At 43.6% G+C, this 27,224-nt stretch overlaps 2 protein-coding genes across 7 annotated transcripts; one reads left to right on the forward strand and one right to left on the reverse strand.

Moving 5' to 3' along the window:
- Positions 1-420: 420 nt before the first annotated feature.
- Positions 421-6,059, reverse strand: c18h3orf33 (c18h3orf33 homolog (H. sapiens)). 6 transcript variants are annotated; one of them, XM_011482475.4, is made up of 5 exons: positions 5,815-6,059; positions 5,469-5,528; positions 4,412-4,568; positions 1,534-1,628; positions 421-1,336 (listed from the first exon to the last, which is right to left on the reverse strand). In XM_011482475.4, the coding sequence occupies exons 1-5, from the start codon at positions 5,983-5,985 to the stop codon at positions 1,082-1,084; spliced, it is 738 nt and encodes a 245-aa protein (XP_011480777.1). In that variant the 5' UTR covers positions 5,986-6,059; the 3' UTR covers positions 421-1,081. The 6 variants fall into 6 exon arrangements, with proteins under 6 accessions (XP_011480777.1, XP_004075403.1, XP_011480776.1 ...); XM_004075355.5 differs by having other exon boundaries at positions 421-1,339; XM_011482474.4 differs by having other exon boundaries at positions 1,468-1,628; positions 5,815-6,054.
- A 538-nt stretch (positions 6,060-6,597) lies between these two features.
- LOC101170114 (mediator of RNA polymerase II transcription subunit 13-like) lies at positions 6,598-25,875 on the forward strand. Its single transcript, XM_011482473.4, has 30 exons — positions 6,598-7,440; positions 8,138-8,372; positions 9,999-10,167; positions 12,143-12,288; positions 12,387-12,584; positions 13,035-13,229; positions 13,309-13,465; positions 13,563-13,670; positions 13,757-14,461; positions 14,535-14,751; positions 15,296-15,320; positions 15,435-15,556; positions 15,645-15,735; positions 15,820-16,016; positions 16,118-16,317; positions 17,677-18,566; positions 18,649-18,816; positions 18,911-19,134; positions 19,220-19,415; positions 19,500-19,875; positions 20,135-20,351; positions 22,722-22,913; positions 23,001-23,224; positions 23,302-23,444; positions 23,528-23,686; positions 23,791-23,973; positions 24,055-24,209; positions 24,343-24,507; positions 24,711-24,811; positions 24,917-25,875. The coding sequence occupies exons 1-30, from the start codon at positions 7,375-7,377 to the stop codon at positions 25,047-25,049; spliced, it is 6,357 nt and encodes a 2,118-aa protein (XP_011480775.1). The 5' UTR covers positions 6,598-7,374; the 3' UTR covers positions 25,050-25,875.
- The last annotated feature ends 1,349 nt before the right edge of the window (positions 25,876-27,224 follow it).

The raw sequence follows: 27,224 nt of genomic DNA on the forward strand, positions 1-27,224 counted from the left end.
AATATAAAAAATAGCAGATGTAAAAACTAACATTGTTCTGTTGTTTATAATTTATGACATGACTTTTTTTTAAGAAATCGCTCACAATTTCGACCTAGTTGAACTGAACAACTATCTTAATTAAGTAATTTGACTATGTTGCTAAACCGGATGGAGGCGGAGCCAGCCCAGTGTAACACAGGCAGAGCTAGGTTGTGTCCGAATTCCTTCACTACTCACTCCATAGTGCACTATATAGTGCATTCGCCATTTTGTAGGGCTGTCTGAATCGACAATTACAAAATCGAGTGCTCTAGAAAATTCCCAGAAGTCCATCTTTCACCGCTTATCTGGGACCGGCTCACGGGGGCAGCAGAAGTCTCTGCAAAAACCAGTGTGCATCGATGCTCACTAGATTGGCGAAAATAGACCACAATGCACTGCGTTTGAATAATTGGCGAAAATTTTTATTTAAATTCATTTTTTTAATTAGCCATCAACGTTTTCATCTTCAGAACACAGAGGACACATAACTAATTGTCGCAAAACGCTCATTTCAATTAGATTTTCACTTTGTAAAATCGATGACATCATATTTGTCGTTTAAAAAAAAAGTAGTGAGAATGGTGTCAGAATTTCTTTTAAAATCCAGGGCACTATATAGTTCTTCACTATACAGGTATTTAGTAGTTAGGGATTAGGATTGGAAATCAGACACAGCCCTAGTTTAGTTTGACATCGGGAGAGCCGGCTTGGAGTAATCAAGATAGAACCAGCTTAGCATTATGGAGGCAGAGCCATCTTTGTGCACAAAAACACAGAGCTGGCTTTTTGAGACAGAACTGTTCTTGTGTATTACAGGTTTTTTTTTTAACTGGTGTAACATCAGTGAAGTCAGATTTTTCTGACCAAGGTGAAGCCAGATTTGTGATTTGAAAATGAACAAACTTAAGGTAAATAATATGAAAAAATGTGATTCTGTGTTGATGTGAACTAAAACTGTTTGGAGTTATTACAGTGACTTCAGGAATCCAATGACATAATACAAATATCAATAACTATCATTGACTTTCACAACTTTTTAACACACCGCAATTATTTGTCAAGACCGTTTAAAGATGGTCTTCATCAGTCTGATTATAGAGCTGTCCCTGACAGCCTTGAAAGTTCTCTCCCACGGACTTTCCTCTTTCCAAAAGCCCCGTCCCTTCTTCTCAGCTTTCAGCTCAGCCCTGTGCAGCCGTTTGTGCAGGCGCCAGTACAGGCGGGACTCAGGCTGCACTCCCACAATAGGCGCAGTGCGAGCCAGGCCAAGCTTGAGGACCTCTTCATTCATGCAGTGGCCCCACATTGACCCCTGCTGGAAAGATGAAGAAATTTCAATAATTTTTTTTTTCAATTTCAAAACATTCATAATTTACAAACTGGGTTTATATTTGATGGTGTTTGAGACTTCAGCTATTTTGCTAGAGTGAGGAGATGCCTCACCCTGTTGTGGGACACCAAACAATTCAAAGCATTGTCCTCTCTGCTGATAAGTTTTAGCCACACCACCTGGGTAGGTGCCAGGGTATTCTGTAACCATATCTGCCCCTCTGGTGTCAGCTCCACTCCTGCCAGATGCACCAGCATCGTTGAAGTGGACACATCTGAAGAAAACAATGAAAGGGGACTTTATGAAACTCAGTGCGATGTACAAATATGATGGTCAAAACACATATTTATAAGAAAGAAATATCCCCAAAACCACCAAAAACTAAAAAATAAAGGATAATAGTGCAACTTATATAAGATAAGACCAACACTCTATGAGAACCATTATTTGAAGGGACAGTAACAGGCTTTTCTTCCACTTAGTCATAACAGGATCACATTAATCTGACTCTGACATTCTAAAGCAAAACTGCCACACTGACAATTTTCCGTAACAGGATAAGAAAAAAGAGGTTGTTCAATGCCACTATGCCTGATTTGTTCAGTTCACACTGAGAAGGATCTGTACATAAATGTAAAACTTTATGATATTATCTGTTAAATTATTGAAAACTGCATTGTGATGATTTTTTATCGATGAATTGGTGGAAAGACATGTCTTAATGTATTTATGTTATTATGAATATTTTTATATTTATTTTTATGTTCTTGTTTTAGACACAGGTCTGGGGGAGAGGTGGCTGACTCTAGGAGCCCAGACAGGGGGGGCACAGAGGCCCCCCAAAATTATGGAATGATAAAACAGAAAAAAATAATTTCCTTAACCAATACATAATCACGAATATTTTAAATTCAAGTCTTGGCACTAACGTTTTTTTTTTTTTTGGAAACATCAATGTCTGCAGGAGCCACTCTCCAAACCCCATTTTTTTTCTAAATGGTTCAGTCTGACTGGATTGAACTTTCACTGAAAGCAGGCAGGTTTGTGACAGACAGGGCAACAGCGTGCGAGTTAGTGATGTGATGTTCGCGAACAAATCGAATCCTTTGAACAGATCATTAATGTGAACGATGGGAATCGACTCGTGGTCGGCTGAGAACCATTCTTTATTTTGTTCATTTTCTCTCCGTCCCCTGAGTTTTATACGTCAATCTGTTACTGTCCATTTAAGTAAAATTGATTACTGTAACGCCCTGCTTGCTGGTCTTCCAAAAACAAATATTAGGAACATTCAGCTTCTCCAGAATTCTGGAGAATCACCCCAATTTTAAAATCCCTGCATTGGCTCCCCATATGCTTCAGGATTGATTTTAAAATACTTTTAACAGTTTTTAAATGTCTTAACGGTCTTGCGCCTTCTTATTTATCAGATCTTTTAGTAAGATATGAACCCTCGCGGACCCTGAGATCCTCTGGCACTGGTCTGTTAACCATTCCAACTGTAAAAACTAAAACCTATGGAGAAGCTGCATTTCAGCACTATGGTCCCCGCTTATGGAACAGTCTGCCAGAGGGCCTGAGAGCCGCAGAGAGCATTGATACTTTTAAGAAAAGGCTCAAGACCCATCTTTTTAACCTGGCTTTTAGCTAATTTTTATTTATTATTTATTTATTTTACTACTTTTTTTTATTTATTCAGTTATTTATCTATATGTATTTTCTATTTTTATTTTATTTCTTTATCCATTTTATCTTGTTTTATGAACGTGAACCTGATTTTTAACGTGTTATTTTAATTTACCTTATTTCAATGTTTTATCGTTTTTATCAATATGTTTACTTTTTGATTCTCAATTTTTATTCATTTTTATTTCCGGTGCTTCCTCAGCTGGAACCTCTCCATCTGGGACGGCTGCTGTTCAGCCACTGCGGCTCTGGGTGGGGACCTGCATCACCGCTTAGCTGTGGTGGAGCGGTCCCCGCCTGTGATGTTGCATTTGGCTGTCTATGCGGCTGTTCACAGGGGGGGGAGGTTCCAATTACTAGCGTTTCCCGCATCATGTTTTTGTGCTCAGCATATGTTTTACAGCCTATTTTTCATTGTCATTTTCCATCAGTTAGAGAGTGGGAGGTGTGAAAGGCGTGGGGGGCTAGGTACGGGGAGGGGGGCCCTATTATTTATTTATTTATTTATTAATGCTTGCTTGTTTTTATATTTTGTTGTTTTAATGTAAAGCACTTTGTGTTATATTTTTATATGAAAAGTGCTTTATAAATAAAGTTTGATTTGATTTGATTTGATTTCTCTCTCTTGCCAGCACAGAGGCGCTAATGCATGCTTTTATTTTTAGCAGATTAGAATGTTTTAATGCCCTGCTCTCTGATCTTCCAAGAAAGAGGATATTTAACCTTCAACTACTGCAGAATTCAGCTGTGCATGAGCTGCCGAGGACCAAGGGTCAGGAACACAATACACCAATTTTGAAATTGCTGAGTGGGCTCCCAGTGAAATTCAGGATTCATTTTAAAGTTGTTTTATTGGTTTATAAATGTTTTTTAGGTCTTGGGCTGTCATATCCATCTAATGCCATTGTATCAGATGGTATCATTTTCACGCTTAAGTATCAAGCCAGGATTCTACTCCACATTGTATTATTGAATCATTTATGCATAATTATGATGCGTATGCATGTGAGTGTGTGTGTAAGGGTGAGGGGGGGTCTGTGTTGTCACAATTTATTTTTTTTGGCTTGCTTCTGGTTTTTGAAATTGGAAAATGTTTTTAATGTTGAGAGTTTTAAGTTACGTTTGTCGGAAAACTGCAATACAAATAAAGTTTGTATGATCTAAAAAGTAAAGAAAGTTTCCTCCCTCTGCCAAAAAAACTAATTATTTTTAAGACTGTGAATATTTAAATATATTTACCGGGGACATAACTAATAAGAATAAAATTGTTTATTTTGAATATTGCACTTTTCTTAAGCCTTTTTGTTTGTTATACCAAAGTTGGTCATCAGAACACATGGTTCACTTTAAAAAATCCCTCTCCCATCTTACCCCGTTTAGACAGTAATGTAGAGAGAACAGGCAGATAAATTGGCACATGTTCCACTTCAATTCCTTTTTCTGTGATCGAATGAACTTTCCCACGGAGGCGGACATTCCTCTCAATGAAGAGAGCAGGGATCTCACGTGCAGCTTGAAATTTTGTGAGCTGGGGGAATAAAACGACAAAGCTGAACAACTTTTTTTTTTAAGTTAAATACTGTAACTTGTACAGTTGAATAAGAGAATGTTAATACTGATGTGAAAGACAGACACAACGTCATCTTTAATCCTAGATGTCTCCTGAGAGTCTGAGAGAATACCAGGTTGAAAACATGGTAATTTTCTATTCACTATCAGTAAACCTGCAAAGCAGGATTCACAGAAATGCCCCTTTTGGGGTTACTTTTAAATTTCAGTCTGATTCTTTGACTTGGCTCATCAATCTTTTGTCTTCCTCACATTTTAGTACAAACCTAAATACCACATCTTGGGCGAAAAGTGACATTTTTTGTGGCTAATTTAACATGATCTTAAAAGGCATGTGTTGATGTGTTATACAGTACATATTACAAACATGTCTCCATGTCATCATACTACCACTATGTACCTGTTTGGTATGCATGTGTATAAACATTTAAAGTGGAATAGAATAGAACTTTATTGATCCTACAAAAGTAAAATGTAAAAACAAGATTTTATTTATTTATTTTTGCATGTTTTTCATTGATATCAGATATCTTTTTGCGATTACATTAAAAGCTGCGTCCTTGGATCAAAACTGTACTTTGTTTATGGCAAAACATGCAGATTCTTAAAAACAAGATTGTAACTATTTAAAATGTGTGTGTTTTTTATGTTTTACAAGTTTCAAAAATCACTTGTTGATTTTTTGGAAAATTATTTTTTGCTTTAATCTACCCTTTGACTTTGACTTAGTCTAATAATGCATTTTAGCATAAAATATTGATTTCTACCTGTAAAGTTTTCAGTTGTGTTGAATGTTTTATTTTTGCTATGTTTGAGTTATTATTATTTTAGACATTATGAGTGTGTCTCCATGTCTTACCAGTTTGATGCTCCTTGCTATTAGAATGACTCCAGCCACGGCCAGACAAGTGCTGAAGCTCTGGGAGACAGGACAGGTACATAGGATTTGCAGGGAGACAATGAATGAATGATGAAGGAATGAAAAAAGAAATCTAACTCCTCATTGACGATGACAATGGAGCTGCTGTGAACAACATAGAGCTAATTCATGAGGCCACTATGTATTCAGGAACATTCCATTTTTCTTTGGTTTCTTTCCCCTTGGAAGCTACCATCGAAGTAAAGGACGACCGTCACACGTTTAGCGCATAACGTGTACGCTTTTGTTCGTGGCAAGGCATTTTTCAAACAAAGAAAACTCCTACCCGCACGACCGAGATATGTTCATCTGCGATCTTAGATATTAAAGATACGATGTTGTGGGAGGTATTGTTTCCTTTAACTGTTTGACGCCCGTTCGCCGCCGTTGTTGCTGCTTCCTCGCTTTCTGTTTCTCTGGAACACTCCGGCATGTTGTTGACATTTTCTCGATGCATCGGAGGTCCCGCCCATTGGGGGCGGGGCGTGTTTAAATAGCTTGCACAGAGTCTCCGCCCCGTGGTCTGCTTCGAATATGACAGGATGGGTCTCGAGTGCTCCTCCTGAGTACATTAAGTTGACATAAAGCCCCTAAAATTAGACTTTTATATTTTCACGCATTCGCCATTATAAATGGTGAAGTGTTATTTGCTGTGGTGTTATTTGGTGGAGGACAATGCTTTTATTTGTGTAGTGATATTGAGCGTCGCACAATAAATGTATCGTGACGCACTCTCCTTTGTCTGTGCAGTGTAACCTGGATTATTCCATTTCTGCAAAATGGTTGAAAAAATAAACCAAATATTGTTTTAAATGTATACAACTTTAACTCGCTAAATTGCAGTTCTAATAATAGCTTCTGTTTAATTTTACGCAACCTGGTTAAAATGAGTGTAGATTTCATAATGACAAACACATTGAGACATACATAGTAAGAAATATCACCCAGGAGCCACCACTGTATGACAGATGCACAGGAGCTCTCATCTTGTAAATTGTGAAGTCATGGAGCTACTTGCAGTCAGATGACGCCCCCATTACCACAAAGTGGCCAATGGGAGTTGAGAGGCAGAGTTGTCCTCCTGGCCGCCATTAAAGAATTCAATCCATGTACTGAAATAATGGAAATCTGCAGGAACCATGGAACAGCCAGAGAAGAGGAACCACCGAGTTGTGTCGAAGATTTGACATTTCGTCTCTTTTAAAGGCAGTTTGATTATGACGGAGTACTGTTATGGTTTTAGAAGAAAGGAGGGTTGGGTAGCTAATTGTTTTATTTAGCTAGCAGGCTAGCGTTAGAGCTCTGGTATGTTAGCTTGTATGCTAGTAGGCTAGCAGAGATCAGGGGGAGGGGAGAGTTCCTCTGCTTTGAAATTGTTTCAGATCAGCTAGCTGACGTTAGCATTAGCACACCAGGGACTAACATTTTAGGATGAAGTTTCTTTTTAGTTCTCGAGTTGGCATTTCTTATCGCATTTAACTTTCCCAACGTTGTATTCAGCGATAGCCTGGCCATGTTATGTTAATGCGGACTGTTTGATGTTAAAGATACTGGGGTCGCAAGCTTGTGGCTAACCAAATCAGACAATACATTTCAAATAGGATTGATGAATCGAATAGCTATAAGCCTACAGTTGACGCTATCTGGCTGCCTGTCTCACGTTAGCTTAGCTTCTAGGTTAGCAGTGGCTAGCACCGGTTAGAAGTTGTCTGACTAGCTGAAGCTAGCAAGCTGCGCTTTAACTGCATATTTACAACTGAGCATCGCTGCGCTGGCGATAGATCGGCTCTTGCCCCTGGGGTGATTGAGACAATGGACTTTAACGTTACAACTGCGTAGTGAAAGGATGAGTTCGTGCTTTGTACCAAACGGGGCCAGTTTGGAGGACTGCCACTCCAACATCTTCTGCCTGGTAAGTCTCTGCTCTCAGTTCGCTAGCTAGCGTTAGCTGTAATACCAAGAGGCCAGGGGAAAGCCATTTTGGCTAATAAGGCAACAAGCTTTGTAACGTCAGTTGCAAGCTGGCGTGAAGGCATCGGGCCTGCAACTTGCAAATCGTGATCCATCAAACTTTCATAACAGATAGCGCGCACACTGCATGGAAGCTAATAAAAGGGTCGCTCACGATTATGGCACGATCCATTGTTTACACGGGTTTTGTAACAGGAACATCAAGCCTTACTTAAAGTAACAGGTCGGGTCAGCAGACGGATTAAAACTCACCCGATATTTTCTAAATTACAGGATACAATCTATTATGTTTATTTAGGAAAGTCAAATGTTTTTTTTTTTTGTTTTTTTTTTATATGTCTACCTGCAAAATGATTTTAGAATCAAAGTAGTTGTTAACTTTGGCATAACTCAACTTCAACTTCTATTTTACTTCAAAGAATACTTAAATAATAGCAGAACATGTAGAAATGTTGCCAAACCTCTCCACCTTTCAAATGAGTAATGCTAGATTAATTTCTTGGCAGACTTGTTTTTAATTTTTTTTTATTTGCAGCAGCAGAGCCAAAGCAGTGTAACTCTGTTGTCACTCTGTTTCAGCCCTTTTAATACAGTTTCATAGAATTCTGACTTTTTTCCCCCCTTTTTTTGTCCCACAGGCGGATTTGACTGGAATAAAGTGGCGACGCTTTGTGTGGCAGGGACCTACCTCCTCGCCCATCCTTTTCCCGTTTACTGAGGAGGACCCAATTTTGTACAGTTTTAGCCGATGCTTGGCAGCCGATGTGCTGAGCGTGTGGAGGAGACACCACACCCAGGGTCGCAGGGAGCTCTGGCTCTTCTGGTGGGGGGATGACCCCAGTTTCGCAGAGCTCATCCACAATGAACTCTCAAGTAAGTGAAAACATTTGACTGTTTCCACTCTTGCTGTATTTGATTTTTCTTATCAGGATGGACGTACATTTTGTTTTGTGGTTCGTGTATGCGACAATAATTTTGACACTTGAGTAAAACTTGGTTACATGTTTAAAGGTTACAATGATGTTCTTGCACATTGATTCTTGATTTTATTTTGAAAATATGTATAACTTCACATCACCTTTCTTCATGAGCGCTAGTAGAATCAGGAGATATAACAGTAGTAAAGGATGATGGTGGTGAGTTTGTGGAATATTTGTAATTTAGGAAGATAACAATCCAGTAAATAAAAAGTTTGAATCAAAGTGAAACTGCAGCGTAACAGGATGGAAGGATTTAAACCACCGCAAAGCACAAGCCGTGTGATGACTTCGTCACAGTGACGAACCACATTACACTGCAATCTTTTTATTTTATTTTATTTTGGTACTGCAAGCAGGCATGTCAGAGGCATGTCAGGCAACTGGTACTCTTTAGACACACTTCAAAGTCCTAACAGACATTAGCTTGTGTTTGTGAATTTTTAATTTTTAAGTTTCTGATGGCGCAGCAACACTTTCCTTGGTGTTATTTCTGTAGCTTTCGTATGCTGTGACTCGCATTGATCGAACACGTTGTTGACCGGTGAAGCTCATTCTTCCAGGCATCTCTAAGGAAACAGTGACAACTCATATTACAGTCATAAATAAAGGGAACTGCTGGGGTTTGAGTGACTGTGAAATATGTGCCAATCTTGCCTTTATTTTGGATTTTTTTCTTCTTTCATTTTTGGAGGAGAGTAAACTGTGTTAATAAACCTCATCGTTTTTGAATACCGGCATCTATATGGTGTGTAGTTTAGTTTTCTCTCATAGTCAAGGCCATAAATGACAGTTTAAAAGCTTAAGAGTGGGTTTTTGGGGGTCATTTATAGACATTGTTTTGTGCTAGTTTACTGAAAGTCGCACAAAAATAAGAAGTCTGATCTGTGGAAATGTTGTTCATGTTGAAACACGTCAGGTGTTCAGCGCTGAGGCTAATCATTCTAAGCTCTGGCAAATAAACCTTTTTTTTTTTCTTTTTTCTGATAAGTCACAAAAGCTAGTCTTGATTTCAAATTCCTGTTGGAATCCACGTTATCTCCCCAAAGATTCAGCCATCCACCGTGATATGACAGCAAGTTGTTGTTCACGTTTGTCCACTACTGCTTGTTGACATTGGTATCTGAGACGACAAGCGTCCTTTGGTAGCTGAGACACTGACCACGTCTTATCTCCTGCATGGTCTAGTGGAAATGGCAGACGTCAAAAGTTGGTTGTGACTGATACACAATTGGAAAAAGTCCAGCTGTCAAAAACAGGAAGTCTGATTTGTAGCTGAAAGACAAAACTCTTGCATGATCCCAAAGACGTGCTGCCATTTTTATTACTTTAAGAAATCTGTCTCTGGGTTGTCTCTAAGATGATGTTCTGTTTTAAACCTGTCAGTCATTAGCGCTGTCAGCTGTTGACAAGCTGATTTCACTTTTTAAAATGGTGTCAAGCGGAACCGAGTTTTCTTGAATCTGCTTTTCTGGCAGGAGTGTTGTTGAAGTCACGCGGATACCTTTCTTGCTATTTTCAGGTGAGGAGGACGGTGAGTGGGAGAGTGGCCTGTCCTATGAGTGTCGAACACTCCTATTCAAAGCCATTCACAACCTGCTGGAGCGCTGTCTCATGAACCGGGGCTTCGTTCGCATCGGCAAGTGGTTTGTCAAGCCATATCAGAAGGAGGAAAAGATCATCAATAAAAGGTACCTTCTATTTATGCAAGGCTGTAAAATATAGAGATGATTTGATTCTTTTCCATAACAAATTTGTTTTTGTTTTTTTTTTGATAAACAATTTTTAAATGAATCAAATGATTTAAATTCTTACAAAGTTAGAAATTAAATCAACAAAGTTTTTAGTTTTCACATTCAAAAATAACACAAATTGTTTAAAAAAACCCTCAATGAATCAATATAGATTTTTCTACGTGTTCACTTACATTAAAATATTTCTTTTCTTTAACCCTACCCAGAAAAATGCTATAAACCCTTAAACTAAATGAGAATCTTCTTGATTAGACAGAAGGATGGAGTCAGTTTATCTACAGCTTCTCCCCCTCCTCATTGTTTGTAACTGCATATCACAGACATTCAATTCTTTGTATTTTCAACCAAACTTTTTTAACGCTATCTGCCCTTTTGTTGCACGGCCTTTGAGCTGGTGCAAATAGTGAAAAAAAGAAAATAATGAATTTCAATATCATTAAACCTCTGATGTGTGTTCTCCAAGTGGGGGAAAGCACATCATTCAAGCTGCTGTAGGTGAAAATCCAGCTGGGAAGTGTCACTCAAAGCATCACCTGTCATCTGTTTTTCAGGTTTGACTGAGATTCGCAGAATGAGGGTATTTTTTGAGTTTACGGACGTTCTATTTAGCTTTTCCTTTGACCTGGTTGTTGGGAGCATGCAAGTTTACTTTTAAATGAGCACTCAAAAAGTTAAGCAAAGTAGAGATAAGGTGTAATAAGTCTTGTTTGGAAGAGATCAACTATACTCCTCTGGCTTTAGCGTCTGCAGCCGTCAGGGTCAAAGGCTCATCCAGCTCTTGTGTTTTTTTAAGCTGACCATTTTAAACCTTTAGAAACAACATCAACAACACCAAAAATCTCCAGATGTGAGGATAAAGATGGATCTACTCAAGCTAACAGTGAGCCCACAAGTCTGGCACCTAATTACAACCTTTGCAAGATGCGTTTGCTCTTGGTTTTGATAAATACGCCAAAACAGTCGTAATTCTCTGCGATTGAGTGATCCGTGGGTTTGCGTACATGTGAGGGAGCGTTCAGCAGGGGGGTTGCTGCTCTCCTGTGAGGAAAAGGCAATGTGAACCAAAGCATAGGTGAAACTCCAGAGAGGCTCAGAACTGTTTTCCACTCGACTGTCGTCTAATTTCACCCGCATTTGAATCCTGGATTGAAGGCCACCAAACCCCAGAGTACCCCACCATACTCTTGCTCTGGAATGTCTTGTTTGGGTTTTTTTTTTTTTTTTTTTTTTTACACGGAGGGATAAATTATACTTTCTGTTCAGCTCTGTGGCTTTTCTCCATCTGGCAGTTTTTCTCTTTGTGTTCAAAGAGCAGCAATTTCATTTCTTGTTTACCTGTGTTTGGTTTCTGTTTCTGAAGAAAAGAGGGCATGGGTGTCGGCCTGCTAGGGCAACATCTTTAGCAAAAAAAAAAAATATTAAAAAAAAGGTTTGTCAGTCTTTCTGTCGCCTGGCTCTTTCTTCCTGGTAAACACAGCAGTCTGTCAAAAATGCTGAGTCTGCACGTACTGTAGGGGCATGTCAACAAGGTCTATTTTAGTGCACTTAGCTGCTTAGACCTCCAACTGTAGTTGGAAGCAAAGGTGTGAATCGCCTTTATTTATACATTTGGAGTTGCAGGAATATCCCGTGTTTGATTTGATGTCTTTGTGGAGCTTGGAGAAAGTTCTGCTTAACAGCTCAAAGTGTGAAGAAACTGCATGTGCAGTACATGCATCCTTTGACCGACAGAACAAACAGGTCTTCATCACACTGTCATATGAATGCCTGCTACATGAAAGAGCTTAGTCAAATGCATTATGCAAAGTGTTAAACGCTGCCTCCACCATCTGGAGAGACCAAGATGTTGTCAGCCGCTGTCAGCTTTGCTTACTGGTTCATGTCTTTTGTCTTCTTTTTCTGCCTTTTGCAGTGAGCACCTGTCTTGCGCATTCACCTTCTTCGTCCACGGCGACAGCAATGTGTGCACAAGCGTGGAGATCGCTCAACACCAGCCCCTCCAGAGGCTGAGCGAGGAGCATCTCAGCCTCGCCCAGCAGAGCTCAAACCCTTTGCAAGGTAGGATTTTCCACCGAGGACCGATGTTATGCCGGTTCGCCATTTCAACAGTCTTTTGTGGCTTCTCATAGCTGTTTTGTTGACTCCGCCCTCTGTAGTTATCCTAAGTCCGTATGGCTTGAACGGGACGCTCACTGGCCAGGCTTTTAAGATGTCCGACCACCCTACTCAGAAGCTCATCGAGGAGTGGAGGCAGTTTTATCCCATTAGTCCCAACCCTAAGGAGGTCCAAGAAGATAAGATGGAAGATTCTGATTGGGAGGATGACTCCCTTGCAGCTGTGGAGGTCCTTGTCGGTAAGACTTTATAATAATTTCATAATGCGGCGATGGGTGACGGGAATGCAAGCAGGTAAGATTTTAAGCCTAATGTTTACTAAACCTTTAGGATGGGGGGTTTTTAGTCTGACACCAGAGCAAAGTTTAGCCAAATGATTTGAGAAACTTATTTTGTAGTAACCGTATTTAAGACCTGAATGTTTTTTGTTGTCTGGATCGATCAGAACCGTGTCATGAATCTCACAACTCCAGTCCTTGTCAATCCCAGTTATAAGGAGAATATTTATCCAAAACCACAAAAAGTGATTTTGGTTTGAAGACATGACCGCTGGGATGGTGGTACCAACATTAGTGCATAATTGGATCCCATTTAACTACCTGATTATTTTGACAGTTTTGCCTTTTTTGTGTGTTTTATTCGATTAATTTTTTTCTTTTCTAAAAATGTGTAAATGTCTTGTTTTCCAGCTGGCGTGCGGATGGTTTATCCCTCCTGCTTGGTGCTCCTCCCCCTGCTGGATCTCCCCACCGTGGTATCTCAGGGCTCGAGCAACACTCCAGGAAGCCAGTGTGTCGCTCCACAAGGCCAGGCCGCGCACAAAGACCCTGCCATGTCCTCCGTCACCCTGACTCCGCCGACGTCTCCAGAGGAGGCTCACACTGGTAAAGCTTTAACCTGTTGGGGATGAAACGTCTGATTCTTCCTGTGACTTCATAACTCGTTACATCCCCCCCCCCTCAGATTATCGGCCAGCCCAGAGGTGGCTAAAGTTGTCGTCTGCGTCCGATTGCTACAACTCTAATAACAGCCTTCATGGGGGTAAAATCCCTCGTGGGCTTGCCAGCCAGATGGTGGAGTCTGTGTGGCAGGAGTACAACACAAACCGCACAGGGAACAAGTATGTCGCGTGTCGCACCGCAAAAAAGCAAGCATTATCTGTCAAATATGGCTTTCTGTTCGTACTAATGCAGCGTCTGATTTTTAACAACCACTAGGAGAAAGTTTACAACTTTGACAAACGGGGCAGTTGAGGAGGAATCGGACAAAACGGCAGTCTGGAATTTTGTGGAACCAGCCCACAGACCGCCGTGTAACTGCTCCAGGTACTCAGAGTAGAGCACACCGACAGGTTAGTAATCCAAAGATGGAACTTTTGGTGACTAGTGTTGTCTTCTTTCCTCTCACGCAGACATAAGAATCTGAAGCAGCGATGCAGCAGCACCTCAGGACACCCTTCTTCATCAGGCCAGCCCGCTCAGCCGCCCACCAAGCACAAGCTGAGCGAGAAGATGGAAAAGGGGGAGAAGCAGCAGCGTAGGCCGCAAACGCCCTTTCACCACCGCAACTCTGTGAGCGAAGAGCTGTCTCTGGAGCCGCAAACGCCGCGGCTGTGCTCCCGGCCGCAGGAGGAGAGCTCCTATCCCAGCCTGCACCACGTGGACACGGTGCCCAAAGCCCCCATGCTTCACACGCACAGCCTTCTCACCGACCTCGGCTCGCCGCCCCCGCCTCCTCTCAGCCCCCACCCCTGTGATCACGTAGAAAGCGACATGACCCCGGGCGGCATGAAAACCTGCTCCACCCCTATCCACCAACCACTTTACCCGCCGTCAGTGGAGCCCTGCCTGGTGCCACAGAAAGGCTCATCTGGGGAGTCTCCTTTGGAGAGCATGCCTATGCCTTTGCCCTTCCCACCCGCCTACAACGAATCCATGGAGCCTACTGTGTTTGTAGGCTCAGCTGTAAACCCCAGTGAAGACTCTTCTCACAACCCCTGGAGATACTTCAACCTGCCAAGGAGGAAGGACTCCAACTTTGTGACTCCCCAGTTACCTGTGGATAAAATCCGTGAGGACTGCTGGGGGGGAACTGAAAGCCTGGTCTCTGTCACAGAGTGAGTGTTGCTCCTTAATCCCACCAAAGCATCCATTTGTTCCCTCGTCTTCTAACGGCGCTCTTCTCTTTAGGACTATGTGCGACTCCACACAACCCCTGAAGGTGTCCCAAGAGCTGGTGAGGACCTACGCCCAACGGAGAAATAGCCACCTCGTCTCCATCTCGGGAGACGATGAACACGGCGAGGAGCCCGACCCTTACGCCTTTGTGGAGGGAGACGAGGAGTTCAGCTTCATCGAGAAGAGAGACAAGGCTGCAGCGGAGAAAGAAGGCGGCAAGAAACACAAGGTGGGCTGCAGGCAGGAATGCTGCAGAGATGTTTGTGTGCGGGATCCTGTTTATTTCAGTGTGCAGAAGTTCATTATAAACAAGTGTTTTGCTCCTTTACTTGAAGATCCACTCGATATAAATCCTGTCCGTGTTTTGAACGTGTTCTTTTCCAACGATGGAGGACATATTTCATGAAAATTGAGCTCAAAATTACGGAGAAAAAAAGCTTATTTGTGATGTAGAAAGAGTTTTCAGCAATGGGGAGGGGAAGGGGGGCAGGGTAGCTCTAAACCAGCGGTCTCATCCACAACTCAGACGGGAATTTTCTGATGGACTTCTTTAACTCTGTAGAAACTATATCCTAGAAAATAACCCAGGTTTTTTGATTTTGCTCAAAAACATAATTAAGACTACTGGGAGCACTTTGAAAAAGGTCACAAGAGGATTGAAGTGGGCCTTTTACATGTTATCCTATTTTGAAAAGTCTGAGTATTTCCTTTCCTGAATGGTACAAACTTTTTATAAAACTAAACTCTGTTTTTTCTCTTTATTTATTTCTTAGTTGGATGAAGGAGCTGGGACTGACGGTGAGATTTTTAAATGCTTCCCTTTGGCTGTCACTCAGTAAAAAGACAAACATAGATACTTGTTGTTGTTGTTTTAATCTGAAAGTTTTCCATTTGCTCTGTCCTGCTCTGCAGATGGTCAGGGTCCATCAGGCAGCAAACCTTTATCCTCCACCAGCCTCATCCATGAGAACGACTTGGCCGTGTCCTACAGTGACCTGGACAAGATTTTCAACTCTGATGAAGATGAACTAGCAGTAAGTCAATTATGATTCATTACAAATAAATGTCAGCAGGGATTGATCCACCTGACTGATTGTTTTGATTTCCCTTTGTTCTGCACAGCCGGGATCAAAAAGAGCGGGAATTGTTACGGAGGGAAAGTTTGGGAGCAAAGAGACCAAACCAGCCTCAATAGATCAACTGTCGGGTTTAAGTACGGATGGATCCACTGGCTCTCTTGTTCATTTTTATTTTGTTGCTATTGTGAAACTAACTCTGCCTTTTTTTTTTGGCCTAGGCTCGGTAGACCTGCACGTGATGTTTCCCACCCCTCCCTCTGCGGAGAACCAGGGCTACTCCCCCATGAACTCTGGGAGTAAAGACGGTCTGGAAACGGGGACGGGGCTCACCCTGCTGGACGGCAGTCAGCTCAACAGCCACTTTAAGATGGAGGTGGAGGAGGGTTTCTGCAGCCCCAAACCATCGGAAATAAAGGTGCGACCCCCCCATGACACGCCAGTTGAGACGAGGAGGGGGAAGAGTTTTTTTTCTGTTTTTATTATTTAATCCAACTGTTGTGCTTTGTCTGCTTTCAGGATTTCTCCTTTGTGTACAAGCCAGAGACGTGTCAGTCGTTCATCGGCTGCTCTATGTACGCTCCCCTCAAGACGCTACCCAGCCGTTGTCTTTTGCCTGTCAAACTGCCAGGGGACTGCGTGTACACGCCCAGCTGGACCATGGGAAAAATGGACTTGATGCCCCAAGTATCAAATGTGAATCTCCTCATCAAAGACGGGTAAGCGCAAAGTGAAACGTTTGTTTGTTTGTCGGCGAGTGTTTGTTTCTGCTGTGCTGTAGAGGTTGTGTAGTTAAGGAATCTCTTCCCAGCAGAGGAAGAGCAGCCGTTCATCAAAACAGTCAACTAATTCCACCTTCCTGCGTCCGTCCATTCAGAGCTGCAGTGTTTGATCTGAGTGAATGTCTGTCCATCACTCTTTGTTACATCCCAGCTGCTGTGTGAAAACAGCTCCAGATTGTTGCCTTTGCTGTTGAACATCTGACTACTTTAGAGAAGCAGTTAAAGCGATTTTGTATCTCGAGATTTTATTCTGAAATAGCTTCTAGCATCCAGCTGACACGTTTTTGAGCAGAATTACTTTATAATGTGCTGGACTAGAATAATAAAAAAAGAAGGATAAAATGCACACAGTGATGTGTGTTGGTCCACCTTCAGCCTTGATTATTACACATCTTCTCTGTTGCTTCCATGTAGCCAGCTTATGTAATGGCTTAACACTTAATTTCCCTCTGGTGTTTTTATCCACAAATCTCACAGACGTGGAGTCGAGCACTAATGATTTGGAAAGTTGGGCTGCCTCATGATCTTTAGCTCATCCTAAATATTCTCAGAGGCTAAAGTCTGTTGTTTAGTCTAGATGAGAAAAGTTTAAAGACCCACTCCAATCATATTTTGATCTACTGTTAAAGTGTTCCCAGTGGTCTTTTAATTGTGATTAGGCCGTTTTTAGCCTAAATAAAAAAACCCGTGTCGTTTTGTAGAACGACAGGAGTTCATTAGTAATTCGGCGCCGAGTTGTGGTCTGGATCATTGGTTCGGAGCAAGCCCGCCTCCTCTTCCTGAATGCCGGAGAACTCTTTGTTTACATGCTCTCCTGCTAACTTACAGTCCCTCACACCCCCGGCCGATTACGCATTACTGGTGCAGCTAAAATGGCGAGCAATATTTGAGCTATCAAGCCATAGAGTTTAGAGGCAGATTCCAGCTCAGCCGAGGAAAACAAAGACGTATGTGGATCCAGACGTTTATAAGTGGATGCATGAGAATGGAGCGGCGCAGGGAGCCTGTCGGGAGGAAACGAAAACATTATTTTCATCAGAGTGGGTCTCTAAATGTGTAGTTGTATCTAAATGGAACTATAAACAACCTAAGTAGCTCATTCAATATAATGGAGCTTAAGGTATTGGCCGTTACAATGGTAATAGCAAAGTTCTTCACATATTATTGTTGGCAAAAACGGCACCGTAGAATATTTCCAGTCGTGCCTCCATTACTATGTGTCTGTAACTATAGATGCGTTCAAACATGTATAGACGATCGCAGCCGCAGTGGTGTTGATTGTCTTCTCTGTTACAGTAATCTCCCGAGTGTGGAGCCCGACTACAGCCAGACATACACCCCCCAAACCCACACGCCCTTCTTGGCCGGCAGCGCGCCCCCCAGCAACAGCGGCACGGGCATCCTGCCCTCTCCAGCTACCCCACGCTTCTCCGTGCCCACACCGCGCACACCACGCACTCCTCGCACCCCCCGCGGCCCGTCCAGCGTCCAGGGCTCCCTCAAATACGACAATTCCGATCTGTACTCGCCAGCGTCCACCCCCTCCACCTGCCGACCCCTCAGCTCCGTGGAGCCCGCAACCGTACCCTCCATCCCGGAGGCCCACAGCCTCTACGTCACCCTCATTCTCTCCGAGTCGGTCATGAACCTCTTCAAGGACTGCAACTTTGACAGCTGCTGCGTGTGCGTCTGCAACATGAACATCCGAGGGGCGGACGTGGGCGTGTACCTGAAGGACAACGGCGACGCCCAGTACACGTGCACCTGCGGCTTCAGCGCAGTCACCAACCGGCGCTTTGGCCAGTCGGCCGGCCTATTCCTGGAGGACGAACTGGACGTGGTGGGCCGCGGCTCGGACGCCGGCCGGGACACGGAACGGTGTTTCGATGAGCTCAGGCTTTCTACGACACACAAAGGGGGCGGTCTGAAGGAAAAGTATCCCGACGAGCTCATTCTGCTGCTGCAGGATCAATGCACAAACCCACTGGCCCAGATAGCCGGTGTGGACAGCTCCAAGCCGAGGTCCACCCTGAGTTCATTCCTGCGGGTGGAGGAGAGGGACTGTTATAACGACTGCTACATGGCCCTGGAGCACGGCAGGCAGTTCATGGACAACATGTCAGGAGGCAAAGTAGATGAAACACTAGTTAAGAGCACCTGTCTCCATCAGTGGCCAAAATCCAAATGTATGTGCCGTTTTCCTACTTTTTCTTTTCCTTTCCTGAAATGGAACCGGCTGAGACGTTCTGCTTGCTTTTCCTCCCACAGCAGCCGACATAAGCAAGCTGTTCTCTCAGGAAGTGCTGCGGGTGCTGCTGTCCCTCCAGCCAGTCCTTCAGGACACCATTCAGAAGAAGAGGAGCGTGCGCTCCTGGGGCGTTCAGGGACCTCTCACTTGGCAGCAGTTCCACAAAATGGCTGGAAGGGGGTCATATGGTACGTGTACATTCCTGTTTGAGGAATTCTCCTCTAACAGATTCGACATAATTAAAAAAAAAAAAAACAATCCTCTGTCGTCTCTTCACCTTAGGCACAGATGAGTCTCCAGAGCCTTTGCCCGTTCCGACCTTTCTGGTCGGCTATGAGCACGACTTTGTGGTGCTGTCGCCTTTTGCGTTGCCGTACTGGGAGAAGCTTCTCTTGGATCCATACGGCTCCCAAAGGGATGTGGGATACGTTGTCATCTGCCCAGATGTTGAAGCCTTGCTCCGTGGTGCCAGGAGCTTTTTTAAAGATCTGAGTGCTATGTACGAGGTACGAGCGCCCGTCCTCTCCGCGCAAACACGACAATTTCAGGTTTTGAACACCATTCAAAGGTACTTTCTGTTCGTCTTCATAGGCTTGCCAGCTGGGCCAGCACAGGCCCATCTCTAAGAGCCACCCGGAGGGCATCGTGACGGTCGGCTCCACAGAAGGCAGTAATGTGGCCGAACAGCCGCTCAGCGACTGGTTCCTCAATCTGGCCGCCAGAGAAGGAAACAATGAAGCCTTTAACAGGCTAAAGCTCTTCGCTCAAGTGTTTCGCTGTGATCTAGGTACCTTACTGCTCCTCATGTTCAAAAACCGCTGTGGTCAAACGTGCAAGTGTCTAATTTTTCTGTTTTTTTTTTCATTTACAGCTCCCTATTTGTCAGAGCAGTCATTGGACAGTTCCCTGTTATCCCAGCGCAATAGCACCCCAGCTTCCTCCTCCTCCTCCTCCTCCTCCCCCCAGACTTCCAACACCTCCTCAGGACTCCAGAGCACCAACACTACCAGCACCGGCTCTGCCCAGCCTTCCCAGGTCAACAGCACCACCCCTTCCTCCGCCTCCTTAGGGTCTCAGACCATTGGTGCCATGGCCTCCTCCAAGCCAAGCATGTATTCGCCATTCGGGTCAGCGGGCACTCAGGGCAACGCCACTCAGAATGGACCCCAAATAAACTCACAGGGTGGAGCGGGCCATACAGAAAACGGGTCCAGCCAACCTCAAGTGTCCGCAGAGACACCAGAAAGGTAGCTGCCAATCACTTACCTGCCCTTTACAAACAAAAATAAAATATTTTACTTTAAACGTTTAAAAAATGTTTTTATACCTGTGCTGACTGCTTAAACTGTGGACTAACTCGAAGCAGAAGTGGACTCCTTTAAATGAATATTACAAAATTCATTGGCTTTTGGAAAAGATGGAGTCTTAGAGTTTAAATGGCATTTCTTTTCTCAATAATTAGGATTCTAAAATGTGGATAAACACCTGTTTACCTCCTCTAAACAGCACAATGGAGAGAGACAAGGTGGGTAAGCCGACAGACGGAGACTCCCACGCCGTGTCCTACCCGCCCGCCATCGTCGTCTACATCGTCGACCCGTTCAGCTACGAGGACGCAGACCGAGAGGTCCACTCCAGCACCTTCACACTCGGCCTGCTGCGCTGCTACATGGAGATGCTCCCGTTCCTGCCGGCTCACATCAGAAACGTCGTCTCTGTGCAGGTACCGCTTCTTTATGGAGTCCAGATAAAACCCAAACAAAAAGGGGGGCAAGGACCATTTATGAAGTCTTCCAGTTGGGTATTTTTTTTGCAGATGTTTTAATGAGGTGTGTTACCAGCAGGCAGTTGGAGGTTAGGATGAACAGGGGAAGTCATTAGCATCCTCTAATAGGGAAGGTAACTGCCACACCTGTCATGCAGCGGCGCCATATTACATCAACACGCCGCAGGGAGTTTAGCAAACCCAGGAGACGCGTCTAATGAGCTAATGGTTTTATTATTGGCCCAACAGCAGCAGAGAGCAGCTTTCATGCACGCGGATGTATGCGAGGAACTCAGACATACTTCACAGCAGTTTGGGGGGAGGAGTTAAAGCTGCTGCACTTTTGATGCTTCAATGCAGTTTGCATGTAAGGGAGGCGGTACATATCATCCCTGTCAGCTTTCTATGTGGAATGTTATCAGGATCCGACAATGGTTGCTTTCTGCTGAGTTGGATGCATCACTAACGATCTTCAAGATGCTGATGCGGCCTCAGTTTCAGCTCAGCATCCAATGATGGTCCTGATCAGAAATTGTCCTTTAAAATCTTTCTATCTTTATTTTGTCCTGTCATGGAATTAGGTCCCACTCTAATTTTTTTTGATCTATTAATCTATTTTCAAAGCGTTCACAGTGGTCTTTTAATTACAATAATGCCGTTTGCAGCCAAAAACAAAATACCTTTGTGGTTTTCTAGGACAGAATTTTTAAAGAACGGCATTAGAAATTCGTCCTCTGAGTTGTGGCCGGCGCCGTTGCCATGAAGCAGCCCCGCTAGGGTTGGGCGATGTCCCTTAAATTGGCTGTTGACGATGTTTGCTGTCAACCATCGGGATGGACGATGACATCGTCGGGGGGGGGGGGGGGGTATTTTTTACATTTTTCGTTCTTATACAACTGCTATTCGTTTTTTTTTGCTTTTTTCATTTTATTTCTCAACTAATGACTAATCTGCGATGATCCAGTATAAAATGAGGGAAGTGACTTTAACAAAAAAAGTAACAAACAAAATAGAAAAGAAGTAGTCCGCTCCCGCACTTAACTAGCGAAGTGGACCGGCGGAGCGCGGACTTCCAGCTTTGTGTTTAATGGGAATGGGGGGGGGATGCTTTGTTACATGAGCGGTATGTGTGGGAGATTTAAGACTGCGATCCGTCCCGCAGCTCTATGGGTACAAGCAACCGAACTCAGAACCGGGTCTAAAAGTGTGTGTCTGAGCACAGCTCGGATCGTCAGCACACACAGTGGTTTGAGCTTCAAAGCAGAAATGTCGCTCAGTCCTTAGAAAACATTCAAACAATCACGTGGATTTGTGTTTCCAGTCGTGTCCCGACTAACTAAAGGCTGATGTTATTCTTGCATGTTTACGTGCAGCCAGCAAGCAGCACCATCCAAAGCTAATGTTGTTAGCCCGTGTTAGCATACTGCTAATCCTGGCTTCGTTCAGAAAAAGCACTGACCACACGGATTAAAATTCAAATGATGAGCGAACAGGTGTTTCATAATAACCGTAACATTATTAAAAGCACGTTTAGAAGATCGTCTCGTATATTACCGAGCTGACATGTCAATGTATATAGCCGCTCGGCGCTGTTTAAGATTGTTTTGTATTGAATTGTTACATTCAATAAAGTTTGAAAAAAAAAGCCGCTCGGCGGAAGTTATATCCCCTTCCGGTTTTCAAACCCTACTGCGCATGTGCGAATGATTTATTCCGACGGAAAGTGTGACCTTAGTGAACGTTTTTATATTCTGAAAACATTTTTCTGGGCCCATCTACACGGTTGGATTCTAATCCGACCATTGATCCCATCAAGATATTTTGTACATGTAACCGCGGCTTATGGTGTCGACTCGCAACGTGGCGGGGGCGTGGCATCACGATGGTGGTCTCCATCGGGATGTCAGTCACCCATCACGATGGACGATGATATCGTCCATCGGCACAACCCTAAGCCCCGCCCCCCTTTTCCTCCCTGTTTCTGAGAGTTCAGAGCTGGGAGCTCTTGGCTGCCCAGCACCTTTTCTATGTGACAAATACGCTCTTTTTCAAACAGCATCTTATTCGTCTGCTCACAATGATATGAATGAAAAAATACTCAGAAATGCAATTTTAAGCTAATTTTTTTAGGTATGTGTCGTCCATCACAAGAAAAGTGCTACAAGAACATTTAAAAACACAATTCATCGGCGTCATGTTGGTAAACACAGAGAAACTGAATCGTGAACTGCTCTCTGCATTCATATTTTTGTGACTTATGGACAGACATCGGACCAAACAGAATGCCAGGTTTGACAAACCTCCTGACCCTTGACCTTTTTTTGTCAGATCGTCCCATGCCAGTATTTGCTGCAGCCGGTGCACAGCGGCGAGCGCCACCTCTACAGCCAGCACCTGAAATCACTGGCCTTCTCCGTATACACTCAGTGCCGCCGGCCTTTACCCACCTCCACCAACTTCAAGACTCTGACGGGCTTCGGGCCGGGCCTGGCCATTGACACGGCTCTGAAGAACCCAGAGGTGACCCACGAAGCCGAAACTCTGCCCGTACCCGGATGCGCTGGGATTTTCTGTGTCACACTAACACGATTTTTTTTCTTCCTGCAGCGGCCGGAGTGCTTGCGGCTCTACACGCCGCCCTTCATCCTGGCTCCAGTTAAAGACAAGCAGACCGAACTCGGCGAGACGTTTGGCGAGGCGTCGCAGAAGTACAACGTCCTGTTTGTTGGCTACTGCCTGTCTCACGACCAGCGCTACCTGCTGGCCTCCTGCACCGACCAACACGGAGAACTGCTGGAGACCTGCATCATTAGCATCGACGTACCAAACAGGTACAAACCTCACCTCACCTCCACGCCATTTGCTGAGCGTTGTGTCAAGTCCACTCATTCCTGACATATCGTGACAGAGCTCGCAGGAAAAAGGGCTCCGCCAGACGGGTGGGGCTGCAGAAGCTGTGGGAGTGGTGCGTCGGCCTGGTTCAGCTGACATCTCTGCCGTGGAGGGTGGTGATTGGGCGACTAGGCAGGATGGGGCATGGCGAGCTGAGAGGTACGCCGTCCTACAGTTAGCACATGCAGACGGAGCAGAACGTTCTGTTTCCCCAAACCAACCTGGAGCTGTTCTTGTTCCAGACTGGAGTATTCTGCTGAGCAGGAGGAACTTGCAGTCCCTCAGCAAGCGTCTGAAGGAGATGTGCAAGATGTGTGGCATCTCTGCCGCTGACACTCCCAGCATCCTTAGCGCCTGTTTGGTTGCCATGGAACCACAGGGCTCCTTTGTCATTATGCCAGGTAAGGACAAACTAAAACAAGAAAAGTTTTTTTTCTCTTTTTAACTTTATGCAGGAATTCTGTCAAATCTGGCAACCCACTCACTTTAAACGTTGCCTCTGCAGACTCCGTGTCCACGGGTTCGGTGTTCGGCCGCAGCACCACCCTCAACATGCAAACGTCGCAGCTTAGCACACCTCAGGACACTTCCTGCACGCACATACTAGTGTTCCCCACCTCCGCCATGGTGCAGGTCAACACCAACACGTCCGAGCCCATTGACATCAACTTCAACCCCATCAATCCTGGTACGTTCTGCTGCGGAGGAAAGTAAAGAATGGGAAAAAAAAAGCTTGATTGTCACAAACCAAACTGACTTTCTTTTGCAGACGGATCAGACGGCATGGGCTTCCTTGACCTTTTTGGGAACGACATGGATCACGACATGGACCCAGACCTTATCAACATCCTGCCCAACTCCCCAACAACCTCCCCCGTTCATTCTCCTAGTGGTCACTACCATCAGGGAGGAGATGGAGGGAAGGTCTGTTGGGTTTTCTTAAATCTTACCCACAATGGCAACATTTCTATCACTTAAGTTATGAATATTTCTCTAATCGTCCCATAAATGACTCTGCATCGTCATCGTCCAGTCGCTAATTTCCTATGTCCTGCAGGGCCCGAGCGCCGATCGAATGGAGTCCCACGAGGAGGCTCTCAACATCCTGCAACAGCCGATGGCTTTGGGCTACTTCATCTCCACAGCCAAGGCCGGACCGCTGCCCGACTGGTTCTGGTCAGCCTGCCCTGAAGCCCAGAACCAGTGCCCGCTCTTCCTGAAGGTAAAGACATCTGCTTTGAGCCCACCATCGCTTCAGATTTTGCCCCTCCCCTGTCTTTTTTACATCCACATCTACAAACTGTCTGTAAACACTAAAAATTGAGTGAAAGCGTATGATTTGAACTCTTAGAAAGCATCTAATCTTTCAAAAGTTCTAAAAAATACCTTTGGATTCACTTTGCCCTCCCTTTTTTTTCCCCCCAGGCCTCCCTCCACCTGCACGTGTCTTCTGTCCAATCAGACGAGTTTCTGCACAGTAAACACTCCCACCCACTTGACTCTAATCATACCTCTGATGTGCTCAGGTATGAACCATAATCCGACTGCCTCTCATTAACCAATAATATCTATGTTTTTGGTTTGTCTCTGAGCTAACACTGATTTTTTTTTTTTTTTTTTTTGCCCGCTAGATTTGTTCTAGAGCAATACAACGCCCTCTCCTGGCTGACATGCGACCCTGCAACCCAGGACCGGCGCTCCTGTCTGCCTGTTCACTTTGTGGTGCTCACACAGATGTACAACTTTATCATAAACATGATTTGAACTCTTAAGACGGCGAATGAACTGCTGGAGAAAAAAACTCACTGAAACTAAGGATTTGATGCTTTGAAGAATCCCAGACACTTAAAAGGACCTCAAACTCCCGCCAGGGCAGCTTCGGATTAGGACGCCGTCCTCCTCCAGCCCCACCCCACCTCCCTCACTCTTCTTCCCGGTGCGTCTCGCAGAACCCTGGAAAGTCCCATCCGATCTGATGCCAAGAATCCATTTTAGCATTTTGGGTGATCAAGGGACGTTTCGTAAAAGGAGAATTAAAAATGTCTTTTTAACGACTGTAGATTGCAATCTATGAAATTTTATCTTAATGAAATGCCTGCATATATTATTTATTGTAAGTTTTTAAATGTGGAATTTTTAATGCTTAATATCTTTTTATATATTACAAATCCCAGAGGGTGTGTACATCTCACTGTAAAGGAACCGGTTTAAAAAGTGTAATTTTTTTCAATTGGATCACGTGGGGGGAGGGGAGGAAGAAAAAGCTGTTTTGAGTGAATTGCTGTAGATTGCTTTTATTTTTTTCAAAGGGGGTACAGACCTTTCTATTGCCATGCTGTAAAGATGAAGTAAAAAGCTGGCCTGGGCATTTGTGTCCCACCCAACGAGTGGATGAGACTTACCTCTCTGTCTGCTTCGAGTCTCCCGCACAGTAACTCAAAGAGCTCTGAAGAGGAATTAAAGGTACAATGTCAGATTATATATTTTATATAACAGATTTAGGTAATTGTGCGTGTATATGTGTACATATACTTGTGTGCCGCTACTGATGGTGCAGCTTCTGTTTTAGGAATAAAGTGCGTCTACCTTATTGCGTTTTTGTGCCTGACTGGTTTTTGACATGTCTGGGCTTCCGTAGAGGCGGATCGACGCCAAAGGATGGGACATGAACCAGAACTTCTTGAGTAACTTATATGCAAGTGACATAAATTTTCACTATCCAGTACATGTGCTGCCACTTTCACTGAAACAAGTTTTTATAAATATTTTTTATTTTACGTCTGAATTCTTGTTTGTTTTTTGTTTTCTACACATGTACAATGGATGGGATTTATCTATTAAATACCTTTCTGATATTTTGGCATCAGCTTCTATTTCTGCATTGCTCTTTTTTATAAAACAAATAAAAAATATTTATTTCTTCTAATATTTAAAATTAGCAAAATTTTAGTCCTTTTTTTGTTACAGCTTTTACTAGATAAGGGATTTTTGTCTTAAGTAACGTTTTTTTTTCAAAATAAATCTGTTAAATATTAATAATTCTGCAATGTCTTGTTGGGGAACTATTAATAGACGTTTAACTTCAAAGGCAGTGCAATTTTTTTAAATCAGCATCAAGACATTTTATTGAAAAAGAAATCACCTTTTTTTTTTTGTTTCTTTAAAAATGTTCTTAGATTGAACGTGAGCAAAGGTGTGAGGTTTTCTTTCTGGTCTTCAAGAATAGAAAGACACAAAACTCATGACTCGCATAGAAAATATGATCTATTTGCTATAAAACTTTGTGTCTTTAAGTCCTAATGTAAATCTGAGACTTCCTTGAGAAAAGAAAAAGACGTTAAATCAGGAACAAATCAAATCGAAGGATCAATCAGAATCAGGACTTCCCTTTTTTGTCATTGTGTGACAATGAAAATTGTGAGCCTCTCCAGTTGAAGATAAAAAAGGTCAGTGTTGGAAAAAGAAATAGTTTAAATATAATAAAATCCGAATGTGCATCACTGCGTTTTTCTAAACCAAAATATTGAACATATTGGAAATTCTAGATAGTTCTCTGTTCTGGGAAAAACCTGTCCTTGTGTCTGTTTGTGCTGCCTTGTGAGACCTGTGGCGCCACCCTGAGGGCAGCAGCTGGAACAGGTGGAGGCTGGGATGGAGGAAGTCCTGGATTTCATGTTTGGCTCTGCTTCGGGAGCATGATCTGAAGACGATGTTCTCCAGGCTGGGCAGGGGGCAGACGGTTATTTTCCGGGCCATGTTTATCCCTTCCTGCCCTTTTCCCATTTCCTGATTAAGAATATTATTGAACCACATCATTCCATTCCGTCCAAATTATCTTATCATTATTTTGAGACTACCCATATGTAGTTGACAAATATCCAAGAATTATTTTTATTTTATCTGCGAATTTGGGTTATTGAGAAGAAAATAATAAATCTA

The sequence above is a fragment of the Oryzias latipes genome, chromosome 13 (genome assembly GCF_053564925.1).
Source record: "Oryzias latipes strain Hd-rR chromosome 13, Olatipes_Hd-rR_3.1".
Taxonomy (NCBI): Eukaryota; Metazoa; Chordata; class Actinopteri; order Beloniformes; family Adrianichthyidae; genus Oryzias; species Oryzias latipes.

Coding starts and splice junctions, on each gene's coding strand:
- LOC101170114 (XM_011482473.4), top strand. CDS start 7,375: ATGAGTTCGTGCTTTGTACCAAACGGGGCCAGTTTGGAGGACTGCCAC. Junction 8,373..9,998: donor CATCCACAATGAACTCTCAA/GTAAGTGAAAAC, acceptor TGCTATTTTCAG/GTGAGGAGGACGGTGAGTGG. Junction 23,974..24,054: donor CTTCAACCCCATCAATCCTG/GTACGTTCTGCT, acceptor TTTCTTTTGCAG/ACGGATCAGACGGCATGGGC.
- c18h3orf33 (XM_004075354.5), bottom strand. CDS start 5,985: ATGCATCGAGAAAATGTCAACAACATGCCGGAGTGTTCCAGAGAAACA. Junction 4,569..5,468: donor TAGCAAGGAGCATCAAACTG/GTAAGACATGGA, acceptor TTATTCCCCCAG/CTCACAAAATTTCAAGCTGC. Junction 1,340..1,467: donor GTTTGGTGTCCCACAACAGG/GTGAGGCATCTC, acceptor TCATCTTTCCAG/CAGGGGTCAATGTGGGGCCA.